Source organism: Antennarius striatus, chromosome 23 (genome assembly GCF_040054535.1).
Source record: "Antennarius striatus isolate MH-2024 chromosome 23, ASM4005453v1, whole genome shotgun sequence".
In the NCBI taxonomy this organism is placed as follows: Eukaryota; Metazoa; Chordata; class Actinopteri; order Lophiiformes; family Antennariidae; genus Antennarius; species Antennarius striatus.
Window position 1 is genome coordinate 4,306,129 of NC_090798.1, and position 15,856 is coordinate 4,321,984.

A 15,856-nucleotide genomic window follows, 5' to 3' on the forward strand; every position below is an offset into this window, starting at 1 on the left:
CACTAACTACTTTTTGGAAGAGAGGAGGAGGAGAAAAACGTAATGGATGAGTAAAAGACATAAAGAGCTTCTGACTTAACTTAGAGGAGGAAGGGGTGATTGAAAAAGACAGAACAATGATGGAAGGGAAGCTTTAAGACATGAGGTAATCGGGTACAGGCAATGAAACAGGAAGCAAAAATTAGATTTTCAGGTTAAATGTCCTCTGGCAGCCATTTTGAAAAGATCAACATCTCTGCTGAATAAATTCTCAGGTTTTTCAGGGATCTTTCTTTGGCTGCTTCCCTATTTTCTTCACTTTTCTTTTCCACATACAAAAGAATATGTTTATGATCTATTTAGACATTTCCATAGCGCAGTTCTTCTCAAAAACCTCCATGATGGCGCCAGACAAGAGTACTAAACTGCTGATGCACCTCCAAAAACCTCTGCAGCAGCAACAGGAGATGGAAACAGAAATAAAAAGGCGACAGAAAAGGAGTCGAGGTTGAGGAGGAAGGTGAGGGTATTAAGAGAGGGTGTTTACACCGGGTTAGAGCGAGGCTGGAAATTGTGTCTCACCTGACAGTAGCAGCTACAGAACTGTTGAAAGGCAAAGTGAATGAGAGACGTTAAGGAGTGGAGAGAAAGGAGGTGGCAGAATAGGGTGACAGGAAGGTAAAGGAGGTTGGAATGGCTGGAAACGGTGGCTCATATCCCTGAGACGGTAGCAGATTTGACCAAGGAAAGAAAGGAACAGGAGACGAAATGATAGAAAAGGAGGGAGGCCATAAATCAATGGGAGGTGCTGGCAAAGAATAGGTGGAAGGGAGGAGAAGGAGGGAGGGTGGAATGGAGGGAAAGTGACGATGGAATCGGTGGCTCATTGGTCATTTCACTAGTTTCCATCCAACTGTCAAGTGAAATTTGTGCAAAGTTTTGAAATGTCGCAAAAACTCAAAGGCAACTTGGATGTGTTTCCATCGACAGGGGTGAAAGCATTTAATACGCTTCCTGAATGAAAAAAATATACACCCACTACACGCCTTAATGGAAAGAGCCATTCAAGGGTCAATGACTATTGGGCAAGCAGCTATTGTCTAATGTGCTGTTTAGGGTTAGTCATATTTAATGTTTTCATCTGGAGGAAAAACACATATAAGTTCACCTTTTATATACACACAGTGCACCCTCGCACATTCGCACATCAACGCTCGCAACTTCCCCTGGTAGGCAGTCATATACATATAATCCCACATGGGATTAACGAATTTCACGATAGCAAAACAAACTTTATCCTAGTATTTACGGTAATTTAAAGGTTAATGAACCCTCCCCATAATAATATTAAACCACCTTCTATCTGTATCACCTTTTCTCACACTCTCATCGACTGCACTTTTATGTCAAACGTAAGTCCGAAACTCACGGAATGGAGTGCACTTCTAAATCCCATCAGCCAATAGAATGTGCACACGGTATCATGTGACTGTCTACCAAAGATCCGCGATGAGGTGAAGTCGCGACTGTTGATGTGCAAATACACGAGGGTGGACTGTATATATGTACGGTATATATATATATATATATATATATATATATATATATATATATATATATATATATATATATATATATATATATATATGTGTGTGTATGTTGGCTATTCAGGTTACTGATGCATAGAAATGGGCTAATCAAACTTGTACTAATGTAAAATAAAATCAGGCTTCAAGGGAAAGTTTAGGGATTTAATTTAAGAGTAATAAATAAAGCACATATTTTGAAATGATTAGTCATTTATTTGGTCATTAAATAAGAAGAGTGACGTGTGCTTTGAGTCCCAGTGGAAGAAAAGGTCGACAGTTGGGCCGAGGGAATCAGGATAAGGGTTGAACAGAGCGTGGGTGATGGCGGACAGGCTCCTGGGATGTCGCGTTCTCCACAGCGTAGAAAGAACAAGTTGTTTCAGAGTCGTCAACAACAACTTTAATGTGTCCCACTGCTGCATTCCAGAAAAACAAATTCAACACGGGTGATTGTTGTGGAAAATGTCCTGAGTGTCATCAATATCGAAAGACGGGGCATGAGAAGAGAGGGGGAGGGCAAGTATGGAGACAGACCGAAATTGGAAAGGGTAGAAAAATTTTGTTTAAATGGTGAAGTTCGAGGCAACGGCCTAAGGAAATTAAAATATGGAACAAGAGGCGATCCTCATCCTCAGATTAAATTTACAGACATTTTGGCACAAAAACTGAACAACTAAAAATCATTGATCTCATTGATCAATCGTTTTAGCGTTTTTGTTTTTTCATCAAAAACTGAAACTTCAGTTATTACATGTCAGAAATAAAATAACCATGATTCATCAAAAAACATAAGGAAAGGCATCAAATGTAAATAAAAATTAACAAATACCTACAAAAAACAATTATACGAGCTAAAGCAGAACGATGCAGCATGGGGGGTTGTTTCTATACGTCAGTAACTCGATCCACAAGGACTTTGTTTGGGTTCAAGTCCAGCGTGGACCAAAATTATGGAGCGTTAACTGGCATATGGAGAGATGTCATTTCATCTGAGCACTACTGAGGAGGTGCATGTATTAGCTACTATATTAGAATAGGAACAAAACCCGATTTCCTTTCCTTGTGTCAAGGCCTCCACACAGATCCATCAGTGGACACATTCACTGGTGTAGTAAAGGTGCTATTGGCACTGATTGTTCAGGATAACCAATCAATAACCACACTCTTGCACACATGCATGCCTTTCAATGTGAATCTGACAATAATTTACTTGCTGCAGCTAAGTTTTCAGCAAATATTTGGTGTTTTACCTGAAATCTGAGGGGATGGCAGATTATCCAAACGTACTTGATGCTTTCTTCTTATTAACAAAATCTTTTATTTGTGGGCAGACTCAAGCTCTCTTACCTTCAGTGTATCGAAGCCTCTCTCCAGGTACGTCCCATACTTGTGTTTTTCTCCAGTCGAGGCATAGAATTTACTCCACCAGTCCATGAACTCCTCTTCCTGTTGGGCAAACGTTTGAGGTTAGAGGTCTGCAGGTCAACGATGAGCTCAATCCAACTTTAGCTATGTGCATTTAATGTAACTCAGTCAATGCAATACATTAATTGATGGCTATCTTGAATAAATGTGTGGCCTTTGACCTTTAAAATGCATAAAGCCCTACAGTGAAGCCATTTCCACCAAACTCAGAAATGATCCTTTGCTTTTCATGTTTTTTCCACTGATCACATAGCAACATGTATTCGGCCAAGTCACGTCAACACAAGTAGAAATTACCTCGAGTGGCTATGTGGCATTAAGGTCATGGGCTATGGTTGTTCTGAAGCAATGGAAACAGGCAACATGAGGATAGGGAACAGCCACAAGGGACAGAACCAACACAGCCATTAAAAAAACAAAACAAAAAAAACATGTTCTGGCAAAAAAATTATGAATGAGTATAAAGAATAACTTAACTGCTTTTGGTGTAACTGTTTTATAAATATTTTTCTATTGTGTTTTTCAATTTTTATAGTCTCGTTAAAGTGCAACAATTTCGGAAATTCAAACTTGGACTCAAAGTACCAAAGAACCTTGTTCAAAGCAGTTCTCTGAGAATGTTGGCAGTTTCTTCAGCTAAATTGGATTTTGGGAACATGGCATGTGGTCAGCATCATGGACTGAAAGCATAACTTTTTTACAGGGACTATAAATTTTCTTCAGAGAAGCACAATTCATTTTTGCGCTGTGGCTATGTGTTTGCCCTAATTAGTACCAAAAATATGTATTTAAGTTGCTGCGTCCACTTCAGATGGGATGTCAGCTGTTTTCACATGTTATTAGCTTTATTTCGGAATCACATTACTGTGACTCATCTGTCTCATATGCACATGTTTGAAAATCTGTTAAGCATTCTAATCTGACATTTTAAAACAAGTTACAACCTCATTTATGCTTGTGTATTGCAGCCCTGTTTTGAAATGACTCTGAACGCTACCATTTTTTTCTCTTGTTTAAACTCTACTGGCTGTCAAACTTACCCACTGTAGCATCTAACAGCGTCAGCAGTAAAAGTCAGAAGACAGAAATTAGGTTTTCATAATTCACTCAATCACTAGACACACAAACGCTGACAAAATGTGACCACACACTAAAACAACAAAATTAAACACATTTTAAGTAGCTTTTCAACAAGTTTCAGAACACTTATTCTCATTGCACATTAAGGATTTCCTTCCAAAATGAAAAAATAACCCCCCCCACCAAAAAAAAAAAAAAAGAAGAAATCCCTCTATTACAAAATGGCTTCTGGCGTGAAAGTAAAGGCCATTAAAGTCTAACTATTACATCTATGACTCATCCCTAGGCTGCTGCTTACAATGTTGTCTTGTTTTGGAGACCATCTTTACTTTTGACATGTTGACAGATGGTATTTTGTGGTTTGGATACACATTATTTTGACTTCTATATAATATTTGGGGTTTAATATATTTCATTTTTGAATGAGACCCTGTTATGTCATTTTTTAAAAATCAAAGTCTGTTCATAATGGCAGCGTCAAGCAAACATAAATTTTCTGGGTACTTTTTTGCAGAAATTACTCTATATAAGGGTTTGTGTCGCAGACAGTTGGTTGGCCATGATGCAACAAGGAATCAACGTTGCCAAATATGAATAATGCCGGGGGGACACATGAAACTACCAGTCTATCCCTTCACACACACAAAAACACACATTTCAGCTTGATCCATCCCCGCCCAGCAACCTTCAACCCTCCGAGGAACACTCAAGCCTAAAACACATGACGCATGCACCACTTTTTCCTTTGTGTGTGTTTGTTTTAGTGTATAGCATTAAATGTAGAACAAAGTGCTCTTATGGCATTGGGTTGGTGTAGAATCCCCTTTCTCCTACTTCCCACAGACTCACACATGTAACTGAAAGAAGGGGGGGTTCGGAATTCCTCATCTTTCCAAAGTGGCACTATGGCATGGAAAAGGGCAGGACGTGAAGTTTAACTAGGACTTGACACACACATGCATGTGTGTGTCCGAGGCGTGAGGTGTCTGGTGTGAGTTAATGTGTCCTTTGTGTGCAGCCGGTGCCAGGCATTGATGACAGGGGCGCCAGGAACGGTGTGTGTCTGCCCACTCACGGGTGTCAAGGTGTGTTCAGTCACGTCGATGCAGACAGATTAAGGCTGTTCCAGACTACAGAGGGTATTTAGCATGCACTCAAGAGATCGAACACACAAACATGCAGCGGTCTGTTCAGGGTGTCATTGTGGTTTGCAGCCTATCATTACGCCCTGCAAGAGAAAGCCAGGCTAACCGAAGCAGATTGGCACTGCCAAGAACTCTGAGCAAAGAGACTGGATTTACATAAGAGCTCGGAGCTGCCTCATAAATGCTTTTTGTGGGGAAATCCCTTCCACAGCGGTGTGTTCGAGGCTGAGGATAAAGCAGCAAGGATGAAAGTGGAGGAGGATCTACAGCTGCAGCGCATGAAAACGGATTCAAGTCAATGTCAAGGTGACAAGTTTTTTAAAAGTAGCAGTGAATATGATTGTTCAATGATGCCAAAATCTACAGCTTTGGAACTTCCTCTGACCTCACATGATGGACAAGTCCTGAACCATATTCAAAATTTAGGTTACGACAAAGGGAAGAGAAAAAAAATGAAGCCTTGAGAACAGCCTCATTTGTCTTTGTCATAGAATCTTCATTGTGAATAAAAATGAAAGAAAGGTCACTGATATTGTTTCTCACGGTGTTCGATTCAGAGTTCCTACAAAATAAATATTACTCGACATCTTTAAAGGAGAGAAAATGTCAGTCAAGGAAAATCAGTCTCCCCATTCAACTACTTTAAGAGTGAAGTTAGATGAACATTTGGAATAATAGTTAAAAATGATCCGGAAACCAGATGATGATCCGTAAATCAGGAACCTTTCACTCTCTATAATCACCCTGATGTAAGGTTAGAGAATGACTTTAGTCATGTTTTAAAATGCTTGTTGGAAAAGGTAAATGAATGGCGACAACTTATTAAACACTAAAGGTGGACAACAAAAGTAATGGTAACCAAGGGTCAAAACCTAAAGAGCAGTCCAACATGGAAAATAATATGATGGGGTTCAGGAAAAAAACCAAGTCCAAAACAAGCAGGATGAGGGAAACGAACCAACAGCAAGAGGGAAAGCTGGAATGCTTGACACAAGGTGTGAAGACAAACTGGCAAAGAGTAAGCAGAACACACACAGACTGAATACTCAAGAAAGGGAAAGCTAATAAGACACACATGAATCTAAAAATGGGAAAAACAAAGAAAGTAAGTGTGGAGTGAAAACATGACAGAGAAGAACTTTCATCCAAAATGAAACAACCTCTCATGAGTCACAGTCTAGACTGAGTCTTATTTTGATCACTGTGCTGGTGAACATCATCAAAATGTTGGCTGAAATCTGGTGAATGGAGCGGTCAAAGCAAGACCCTTTCGCATGTCTGGTTTGGGACGTTGTGATTCCTCAATTTTTTGTCACATGCTGCCAAATGACTTCCTGTGCATTGTGAGAAAATTTGATATGCTGTAGGTGTCAGAAAAAAATGTTGCATATAACTGTAACTTTGGAATTTAGACAGTGTGCAGGACTTAATTTCTAGTTCTACCTGTTCCTGTCCTGTTCCTGCACTTCAAGAGAAACCTGTGTGGTATTCTTTAATTCTTCAATAAATTTGTTACCTATCTGTAGTTCCAGAACAGAAACTTTATGCTTGGTTTATATTGCACACATAAGGGACTAACCAACTAGTTATTAAAAGGACTTCCAGGAAACTCCACATTAAACAATCAACTAGCCTACAATGGAACAGAGGGAAAATGTCCCCTGCTGAGGAATCTGTTGGAATAAATGCCGCCAAACTGTTGGTTTTCCTTCAGAAACAACTGGACATCCCAGTTCTGCATATTAACTGGTGAATCAAAGTCTGCTGTAGGTAATAACAGACTTGTCCAGGTTTGACAAATCCAGTGTAGGAATTTGGACTGCCAATCAAGTATCTGAATTGAGACATAACTTTGGAGTCTTTCACCAGCTGGCGACCTTGCTTGGCAAAATCCTGTCTCAAACCTGCTGTGATTTTCTTTGACAGTCTTCTATATCTCCAAAACAAACTGGTCAACATGAAGAATATGGAAAGACTGGAATAGATGTTTCAGCAGAGCTGTTTGTGTGTCTCTGTCATTCTGTCCGTTGCGGTTTCAAGGCAAAGCACCAAACCTCAAGTAAAAATCTGTGGCATTTTCACATAAATAAATGTCTTCTTTGCTATCACTGATTGACGTTACACAGTAGTGACTCAATCTAGATCATGTTCCTGAAAGGTTTTCCAGTTACTGTTCTACACCCACGCTACCCAGCAGCTCATTTCTTTGAAATGTCTCGTGATGTGAGGGAAATGATGCACACCGAGTTTCTGGCTAGTATGGTAGCATGAAAGAACTTTTAAAAAAGTGGGTAGTAGCATTAGCAGCAACAGCCACCATTGAATCAAGGCAGGATTACTTCTGAGCAACAGTTTAAAAATAAGGAGAATATGCATCAGCGACACTCCCTGAACCCTCGACCATCTTTGACTTAAACGGTTTTTTCTTTTAAAACATAAAATCTTGATGACAAAATGCAAGTAAAACTGCTTTATTTATTTATTTATAAATACATTTCCTAATGTCAGACCTTTCACAAACTCATCCCTACACCCTATTGCCTTCCACTCTGGTTGAACATCCTCATTTGGGATGACCCGATGTCCAAGACAGTAATTTCCTTCAATGGTAATTGGTTAGTCTGAATGGTCAGGTTGCATTGGCAGCGGTCTATTTAATGAATTAAAGATGTCCATCTACCAACATTTTCCAGCTTTTGCGAGCAAATCTGAGGGAGAGATAAATTATAGGAGCTTCAAGATATTTAAATATTTGTCAAAATTGCATTCATTTGACTACAATATATATACATACTTATATATATATACCAAATACCAAACAAGAGACACTGAGTGTCATTTGGGAACTGTTATTTTTGAAGTACAGTATTCTGTACGCAAAAGTCTGAATGTGGATGAGAACTGTAAATATGTGCAGCATTGAGATTCCAGAGGTGAATATCAGTTTAGATCAGTGCTCAAATTAGCAGAACAAGATAAAAACCACAAGATTTACTAAGCTATTCTGACATCTTGTTTATGGTTACAGTATTATAAGGCCATAAATATGTGTTTCATTAACCCCAAAAATGCCACAGTCACCAGGCATGTAGCCATTTCAGCTAGGTGCTCGGGTTCTTAGGCAGCCAGGAAGGATTTATGGAACCAGAGGAAAATGACAACAACTTAAGTGTAGGTGGCAGCCTGGTATAGTTCTGATTAGCATTAATGTAGAGAGAGACACAATGCAACCACAATTTCTCAGGTAATGCAAATTGCTCTAAAACACGTCATCAGTGGAAAACAAAAACAGAAACTTCAATATAAGGGCAGACTGGACAGATTTTTCAAAAGGAACTACTTCACCGAAAAAAATAAACAAATAAGTGAGAGGCTTGCTTGGACTCTTAAAAAATGCGATCATTAAGCCTGGTTGCTACTTATGAAATCTGACACACAATGTTCATTTTCCATCCAGGCGATGTAAGATCTCAAATATCTTGAAGGGCGGTCAGTGACTCCAAGGCTTGAGGAGCCATGACGCTACTGACATGCGATCTTCTTAAACCTTTCCAACTCTGAAACTAAATCTGAGTGGTCCTCCTTGCGAGCCGCTCCGTGGAGCGCAAAACTCTGCTGTGGTAATCTGGTAATCATCAGACATACGCCCATGACCTGTTTTTTGGTCGCAACCCAGAGATTAAGAAGTCAGGATTTACAGCCCTACAGAGAGTGAGCTTTCATTGTCTGGTGCCATGATATATTAGTCCTCCCTCTTTCTCCTCATTTCAGTCAAATGTTTTCTGATTCCTTCCCTCTGCTTCTCTTTACGTGACTGTCTCTCTCCTTAACCCTGTCTCTTGTGTATCCATCCCTCCTTTGGCCTTTGGTAACTATCTGCTTAGAGAGAGTTGTGGTATAGAGGATCTATAGCAGCTCTATTGACTTTGGCTCCAACCAGACAGAAAGCAGAGCCTTTAATTTAACTGGTTTCAATATCTGACCTTTAATAAAACAAATATCGTTGTTTGGAGAGAAAGAAATTGCCACAATTACTGTTGAGCGCAGGGGGAGCAAGTACTACTGGATGTGTGTATTTGAGTGTGTAGTCTGGTCCAGGTCAAGCTAAGACTTTAAATTGACCTGGCTTGGATAAATAAAAAGGAAGAATGTAACGAGGAGCATGGTCTCCTGCTCAAATCTAGGATCAGATTTCTTCTGCAACCACACAGCTTGGTATGTGATGCTCTGTAAAAACTCTGATTCCTTGGGTAGGAACTATTTTCCTGAGACCAGACCAAAAGAGCAAGATGAAAAAAGGTTCTTGTTTCAACCCTGAGTGAATGAAAGAAGAATGAAAGTCATCCATCAGTGTCTCCCTGAAAATAAACTTCATCGATAAAGGGCTTCTTAAAATTAGATCTCTGCTACCGTCTTACAAGTAAAGCACAATGACAGGAGGACTGATGTATAATATATAGAGTACCATTTAAATGATTTCTACAATTTTCTATCTTGTTTTCATAACAGCAGACATAAAATCTGCATTAAGGTGCCCACACAGGATCAGCTGACTGATTATTTTCCTATGGTAACAGGTAATGCAAATTTTAAAAAGTATTGGACAACACAGTTCAATAAATTTACTGAGTCTGCTAAAAGATTTTCAATTTTCCTGTCAATGAAAATTAATGTATGCCTGGAAAAAAAACCCCATCAAAATACACAAATAGTAGTAGACAACTTTTAAAATGATGTGGCATTTTTCTGCAAAGCACAAACATTTGACTTTTTAGATTTCAAGCATATGGATCAACCTTTGAAGATGGATGAAATTATATTAAGATTACATGTATAAAAGTCGACTTCCTTGTGAAGACGAGTAATGGGTGGGTGTGTCACCAAGCCACCCAGATGACAACCTAATGAAAGATCACTGTTATGACTTGTTAATTATGTTCATGATGACATTTTTCCATCCTAAGTCAACACATCAGGGTATTCCCAAAGAGACATCGGAGCATACAGCAGCCAAACCAGGCATTTTAAGTGTCAGAGTACAAAGGTTCAGCTCTTTAGAATGACACATAATCTTAAAATACTTGAAATGCTATCATTAACGGTTGCTTTTAAAGTATTTTACCTGTATAGTCAAATATGACCAAAACATGTAAAAAACAACAAGGAATGAAAAGGTTAATTTGACAAAATAGATCAATGCATTCACATGAAATTTTCTCTGTGAGCATTTTGTTACTGACAATCTTTTTAAATTGAGATAAAGTTAATCCCGTCTAATGTGAATTCATTTATTATACAAGGACGTATTGATGGATCTAAAAATTGATTGTTGCCATTGTGAACAGGTTTGACCTGGAAGCATCAACTTATCTCAGATGGGAGCTTGTGATGAATGACAATTGACTATGTTTGATCATGTAAATATGATGGACCAATGAATAAATGGAGGTTAACGTGCTTGACATTATGGCTTGAAAAAAATGGATTGTGTTAAAAGATGTTAAAAGATGTTACCTACATGAAGACTGGAGTTAGAAGCGGAAAGGTTAATTATAGCTGACTCGGTTCCATCTGCAAACTACAATCCATATTCACACAGAGACACAAAGAAACACACATTAACATGTTAGCTGGTTCAGGTTAGCCTTCAATACTAGCATATCAAAAGCAGTTCAATTGGATTAGAAGATTCATACATGTTGTTAGAAATTAGCATTAAACACACTGTATATCACAGTAATATCAATGGACATTAAATAATGGTGTAACCAAACACATTAGTGAGTCAAACACACATAAACATCGTTGTCATGTTCTTGTATGTTCTCTGAAACAGAAACGATTCATCAGAAACATTCGTTCCAAAAAATGTTTTGTAAGGGAAAAACTCCAAGAGGCGCCATAAACTTGATCCAAACATTGTCTTTCCTGGGGAAGTCCGCTGTCTCTGCAACGTTTGGTTTAAGCTAATCAGGCGCGACAGATTAGAAAAAGAGCATTTATGTGAGGTCACGGAAGAGCTGAGTGTATGGAGAATAAAGGAAAAATACAAGATTGGCAAGGGGAAGATGCTGTTAAACATCAGTGTGATCGCAAACAGCCTCATCATGTGTGGCCACACAAGAAGACGCAGACTTAATATGTTACTGTAGCTACCCGCCTTCAGACCATCCGAATAAAGATCCCCCTTTACAGCACTTTATTCGGACTGCCTGTATTCAATTCAGAGCATACATTTATTTTGCTGAACAAGGTGCAACATAAGAATAAGAATAAGAATAAGAATAAGAATAAGAAAAAGAAAAAGAATAGCAGTAGTTTAAGTGATAGCATCTGCAGCCGTACAGGGACATAAGCCAGTGTCAACTATAGGCAGGTGAATAATTTTCTACAACTATTTTCTATTAAAAAGTAAAAAGTGAAAAACGTCTGAATTGTCATTGAAAATTAATATTTTACTGATCAGTTCTGTTAAACCTTATTCTGATATTTTATGTATTATCAATCATTTAGAATTCTGCACAAAACACCAAAATATACATAGTAAATAAGAAGTCATTTGAAATTAATAAATAGAAATAAACAAGAGAGATGATAAGAGTAGAAAAGGAGAAAAAAGAAAGAGCAACAAAAGGAGCAAGTCTCAAAGGAGTAAATGGAGTGAGAGACTGAAGAAAAGAAAAACAAATTAGGGAAAGTGGTGGAAGAAAATGAAAGGAAATTACAGAAAGGGAATTACAGTAACTAAAGTTATTAATAGTTTAGTAAGTCTTGGGCTGCGGACCAGAGGGGTAGGCAGTTCAAGACCTGTGTCAGACAAAAATTATATTATTTGTACATTAAATAAGACGTACAGAAATGTGCAGGAAAATATTGAAGGAAGGACTTGTGGAAGGAAGTAGAATGGTAAAACCGATGAGCTGAAGCTGTGGAGGCAAAAAGATATCTAGAGAAACGAAAAAGTGAAATAACGGTGAAGACAGATGATTTGAGGAAATGGGTTCAGTGAAATGATGGGAAGGAGGGAAAGAGCTTTCCAGAAGAGATAGACACAGAGAGGAGTAAACAGACAAGGAGGATGAAGATGACAAAGGGAGTGAGAGAAGAATGGTGAAAGTTGAGCAGGTGCTAGGGAAGAAAGGAAGGATAGAAAGAAAGAATGAAGTGTGGAATAGGAAATACTCAAAAGAAGAAGGAAAGATTAAAGGCTGAAGATGCCAAAGGATGAAAGGGATCAACAAAACATGGGGAAGAAGGTGAGGAAGGAATGAAAAAAGGAGTGAGGGAGTCCAGTGGGGACAATGAGAAATGAAAACTAAACAGAACAGACATAACACTGCAGAAAAAAAAGATTTAGAGGTCTTGAGAAGTCAGAGTATGGAAAAGAGAAAGTAGGAAAAGGGGATGAAAACAAATATGAACGACAGGAGGACAGCGATGAGAGTGAAAAGTACAGAAGGAAAACGTGTAGGAAAGAATAAAGGAGATGAGATGGATTAAAATGAGGAAAGGAAGACTGCAGAAGGTATAGAACAATTTGAAATAAGGATGAAGTAAAGGATCCCAAGAGGAGGAAAGGAAAAGGACTGATGAGATAAAGATGAGAGGAGTGAAAATAAGGAAGCAGAGGGGAGGTGAGTAGGAGGATGATGAGACTTTGAGAGGAGTTGAGGAAGAAAGCTGAAGGACAGGAGGAAAAAAGTATTGCATGATAGACAGAAGGAATACACAGATTTCTTTTTGGGGGAGAAAATGAAAAAAAAAAGAATGAAAGAAAGGTCTCGTTGCGGCTTTTCCCTTCAGGGGTCGCCACAGCGAATCAGTTGCCTCCATCTAACCCTGTCTTCTGCATCCTCTTCTCTCACACCTACCTTCATGTCCTCTTTCACTACATCCATAAACCTCCTCTTTGGTCTTCCTCTAGGCCTCCTGCCTGGCAGTTCAAAACTCAACATCCTTCTACCAACACATTCACTATCTCTCCTCTGGACATGTCCAAACCATCTCAGTCTGGCCTCTCTGACTTAATCTCCAAAACCTCTAACATGTGCTGTCCCTCTGATGTACTCATTCCTGATCCTCTCCATCCTGGTCACTCCCAAAGAGAACCTCAGCATCTTCATCTCTGCTACCTCCAGCTCTGTCTCCTGTCTTTTCCTCAGTGACACTGTCTCTAGACCAAACAACATCGCTGGTCTCACAGTTTTGTACACCTTTCCTTTCATTTTAGCTGAAACTCTTCTATCACACATCACACCTGACACTTTCCTCCACCCGTTCCATCCTGCCTGTACACGCTTCTTCACCTCTTTTCCACACTCCATTACTGTGGACTGTTGACCTTTATTACTTAAAAATCCTCCACCTTCTTGATCTCTTCTCCCTGTAACCTCACTCTTCCACTTGAGTCCCTCTCATTCACACACATGTACTCTGTCTTACTGCGGCTAACCTTCATTCCTCTCCTTTCCAGGACGAACCTCCACCACTCTAGCTTCTCCTCCACCTGTCCCCTGCTCTCACTGCAGATCAAAATGCAAACATCATAGTCCATGGAGATTCCTGTCTAACCTCGTCTGTCAGCCTGTCCATCACCATAGCGAACAAGAAGGGGCTCAGAGCTGATCCCTGATGCAGTCCCACCTCCACCTTGAACTCCTCTGTCACACCTACAGCACACCTCACCACTGCCTTACAGTCCTCATACATGTCCTGCACTGCTCTAACATACTTCTCTGCCACTCCAGACTTCCTCATACAATACCACAGTTCCTCTCTGGGCACCCTGTCGTAAGCTTTCTCCAGATCTACAAAAACACAATGCAGCTCCCTCTGGCCTTCTCTGTACTTCTCTATCAACATCCTCAATGCAAATACTGCATCCCTCGTACTCTTTTTTGTCATGAAACCATACTGATGCTCACAAATGCTCACTTCTGCCCTCTATCTAGCTTCCACTACTCTTTCCCATAACTTCATTGTATGGCTCATCAGCTTTATTCCTCTGTAGTTGCCACAACTCTGCACATCTCCTTGTTCTTAAAAATGGGCACCAGCACACTTCTCCTCCATTCCTCAGGCATCTTCCCACTATCTAAGATCCTGTTGAACAACCCAGTCAGAAACTCCACTTCCCTGCCACCTTTCTTAGATGAGCAAAGAAAAACCAAGATGAAGGATGATGAAAATAAGGGGGAAAGGGGAAAAGAAGGTCAGAAATGTAGAAGGGAAAGCAGAAGAAAGCAGGAAGGATGTGAGGTAAGAGGTCAAAAGGGTGGTTTCATGACTGAAGGAGAAGGAAAAGATGACAAGAAAGGGGGACGAGGAGATGACGCTAAAGAAAGGAGTCAAGGAGATGAGCCTAAATGGAGTTGATGAGAAAAGACAGAAGAGGAGAGGAGAGGAGACAAGGAGGTGGAGGTGATCCCATAGAAGAAGGAAAGGAATAGACAGGAGAGTGAGAAAGATAGCGAAACATAAAAGAGGAAAAAGAGTGACATTTAGAAAGGGCAAGGAAAGTGACCGGGGAGAGGATGAAGAAAAAGAAAAAAAAAAAAGACAAGTGATGACAGGAGAGAGGAAAAATTGAGAAGAAAGATGTGAAAGAGACTCCAGAACAGAAGTCTTGATTCATTGGTCCTCGGAGACGAGGGCGACACGAATCACGAGCTTCAAATTCTTTCCCAAAAAAATCACAACTTCTCCACGGATTCAGTCTGAATGTTACTTTAGTTCTCTTTAAAGGGCCGATCTAGTGGTTTTCCATGTTGTAGCCCATTAACTTCAAATCCAGTAGACTCTAAAACCCTACGGCAGAACATTTTCCAGCATCCACCATACTGCTTTTATGGAGCAGCCATTAGTTTTATACCATTCTATCGATGAGTGGAAGAATAAAGCTAGCTCACTTTATCTGGTGTCATGTTTAAAGATGCTACAAAGCTCATCAGATTTTCATTCTCAAGTTACTAAGTCTTCTACCAAAGGACAGACATAATGCAGTTGAGCTAAGCTAAGCTAGCGTGCTCTCTGGGCACCAAAGCTGATGACTGGATTTCTAAAAATGTCAAACTTTTCCATTCAACATGTTGCAGTTGCATAACTTTAACAAAGTTGACGTTGGACCTAAGAGGTTCAGCAGAGTCGTTTCATGAAAGTAAGAAAATAAGAGAAACCCAAAGGTCTTAAATGTGGAGAGAGAACGTTAATGATTGGTAACGAGCACGGGTCTCGCGGTCGCCGCTTTAACCACCGACCACAGAGACGGTTGCCATGTCATCATGTCAGATCATGTTTATTTATGCTGCTGGTACAACTGCACACACACACACAGAAACACACTCAGATGAAATTTACAGACACACACAGTTTCAAACTCCCCTTTTAATCAGCGCTCGCAACCGTACAGATGCCATAATACGCACACATTCCTGCATGCATTTGGAAAATCACTGGATCATTGGGTATTAAACCACTTACAGAAGTTCAGCTGTAATGAAGAGCAACTGGGGGAACATGAGTTCAGCTGCAGGTTCTCTTTCACCAAAGTAAAGCATCTTTACGTGACACTTGTTTGTGTCGTTCAATAAAAAAAAAGCTTGACGGAGACAGTTCAAGAAGGATAAATATGTTTTTAGC

At 39.7% G+C, this 15,856-nt stretch overlaps 1 protein-coding gene across 4 annotated transcripts in view; it reads right to left on the minus strand.

Moving 5' to 3' along the window:
• dysf (dysferlin, limb girdle muscular dystrophy 2B (autosomal recessive)) overlaps positions 1 to 15,856 on the minus strand; it is a 61,690-nt gene that overhangs the window by 15,145 nt on the left and 30,689 nt on the right. For all 4 annotated transcript variants that reach the window (XM_068307593.1, XM_068307597.1, XM_068307598.1 and 1 more), the window contains one exon: positions 2,916 to 3,014. In XM_068307593.1, the coding sequence (XP_068163694.1) occupies positions 2,916 to 3,014 (99 nt within the window). The remainder of the gene's footprint in view (positions 1 to 2,915; positions 3,015 to 15,856) is intronic.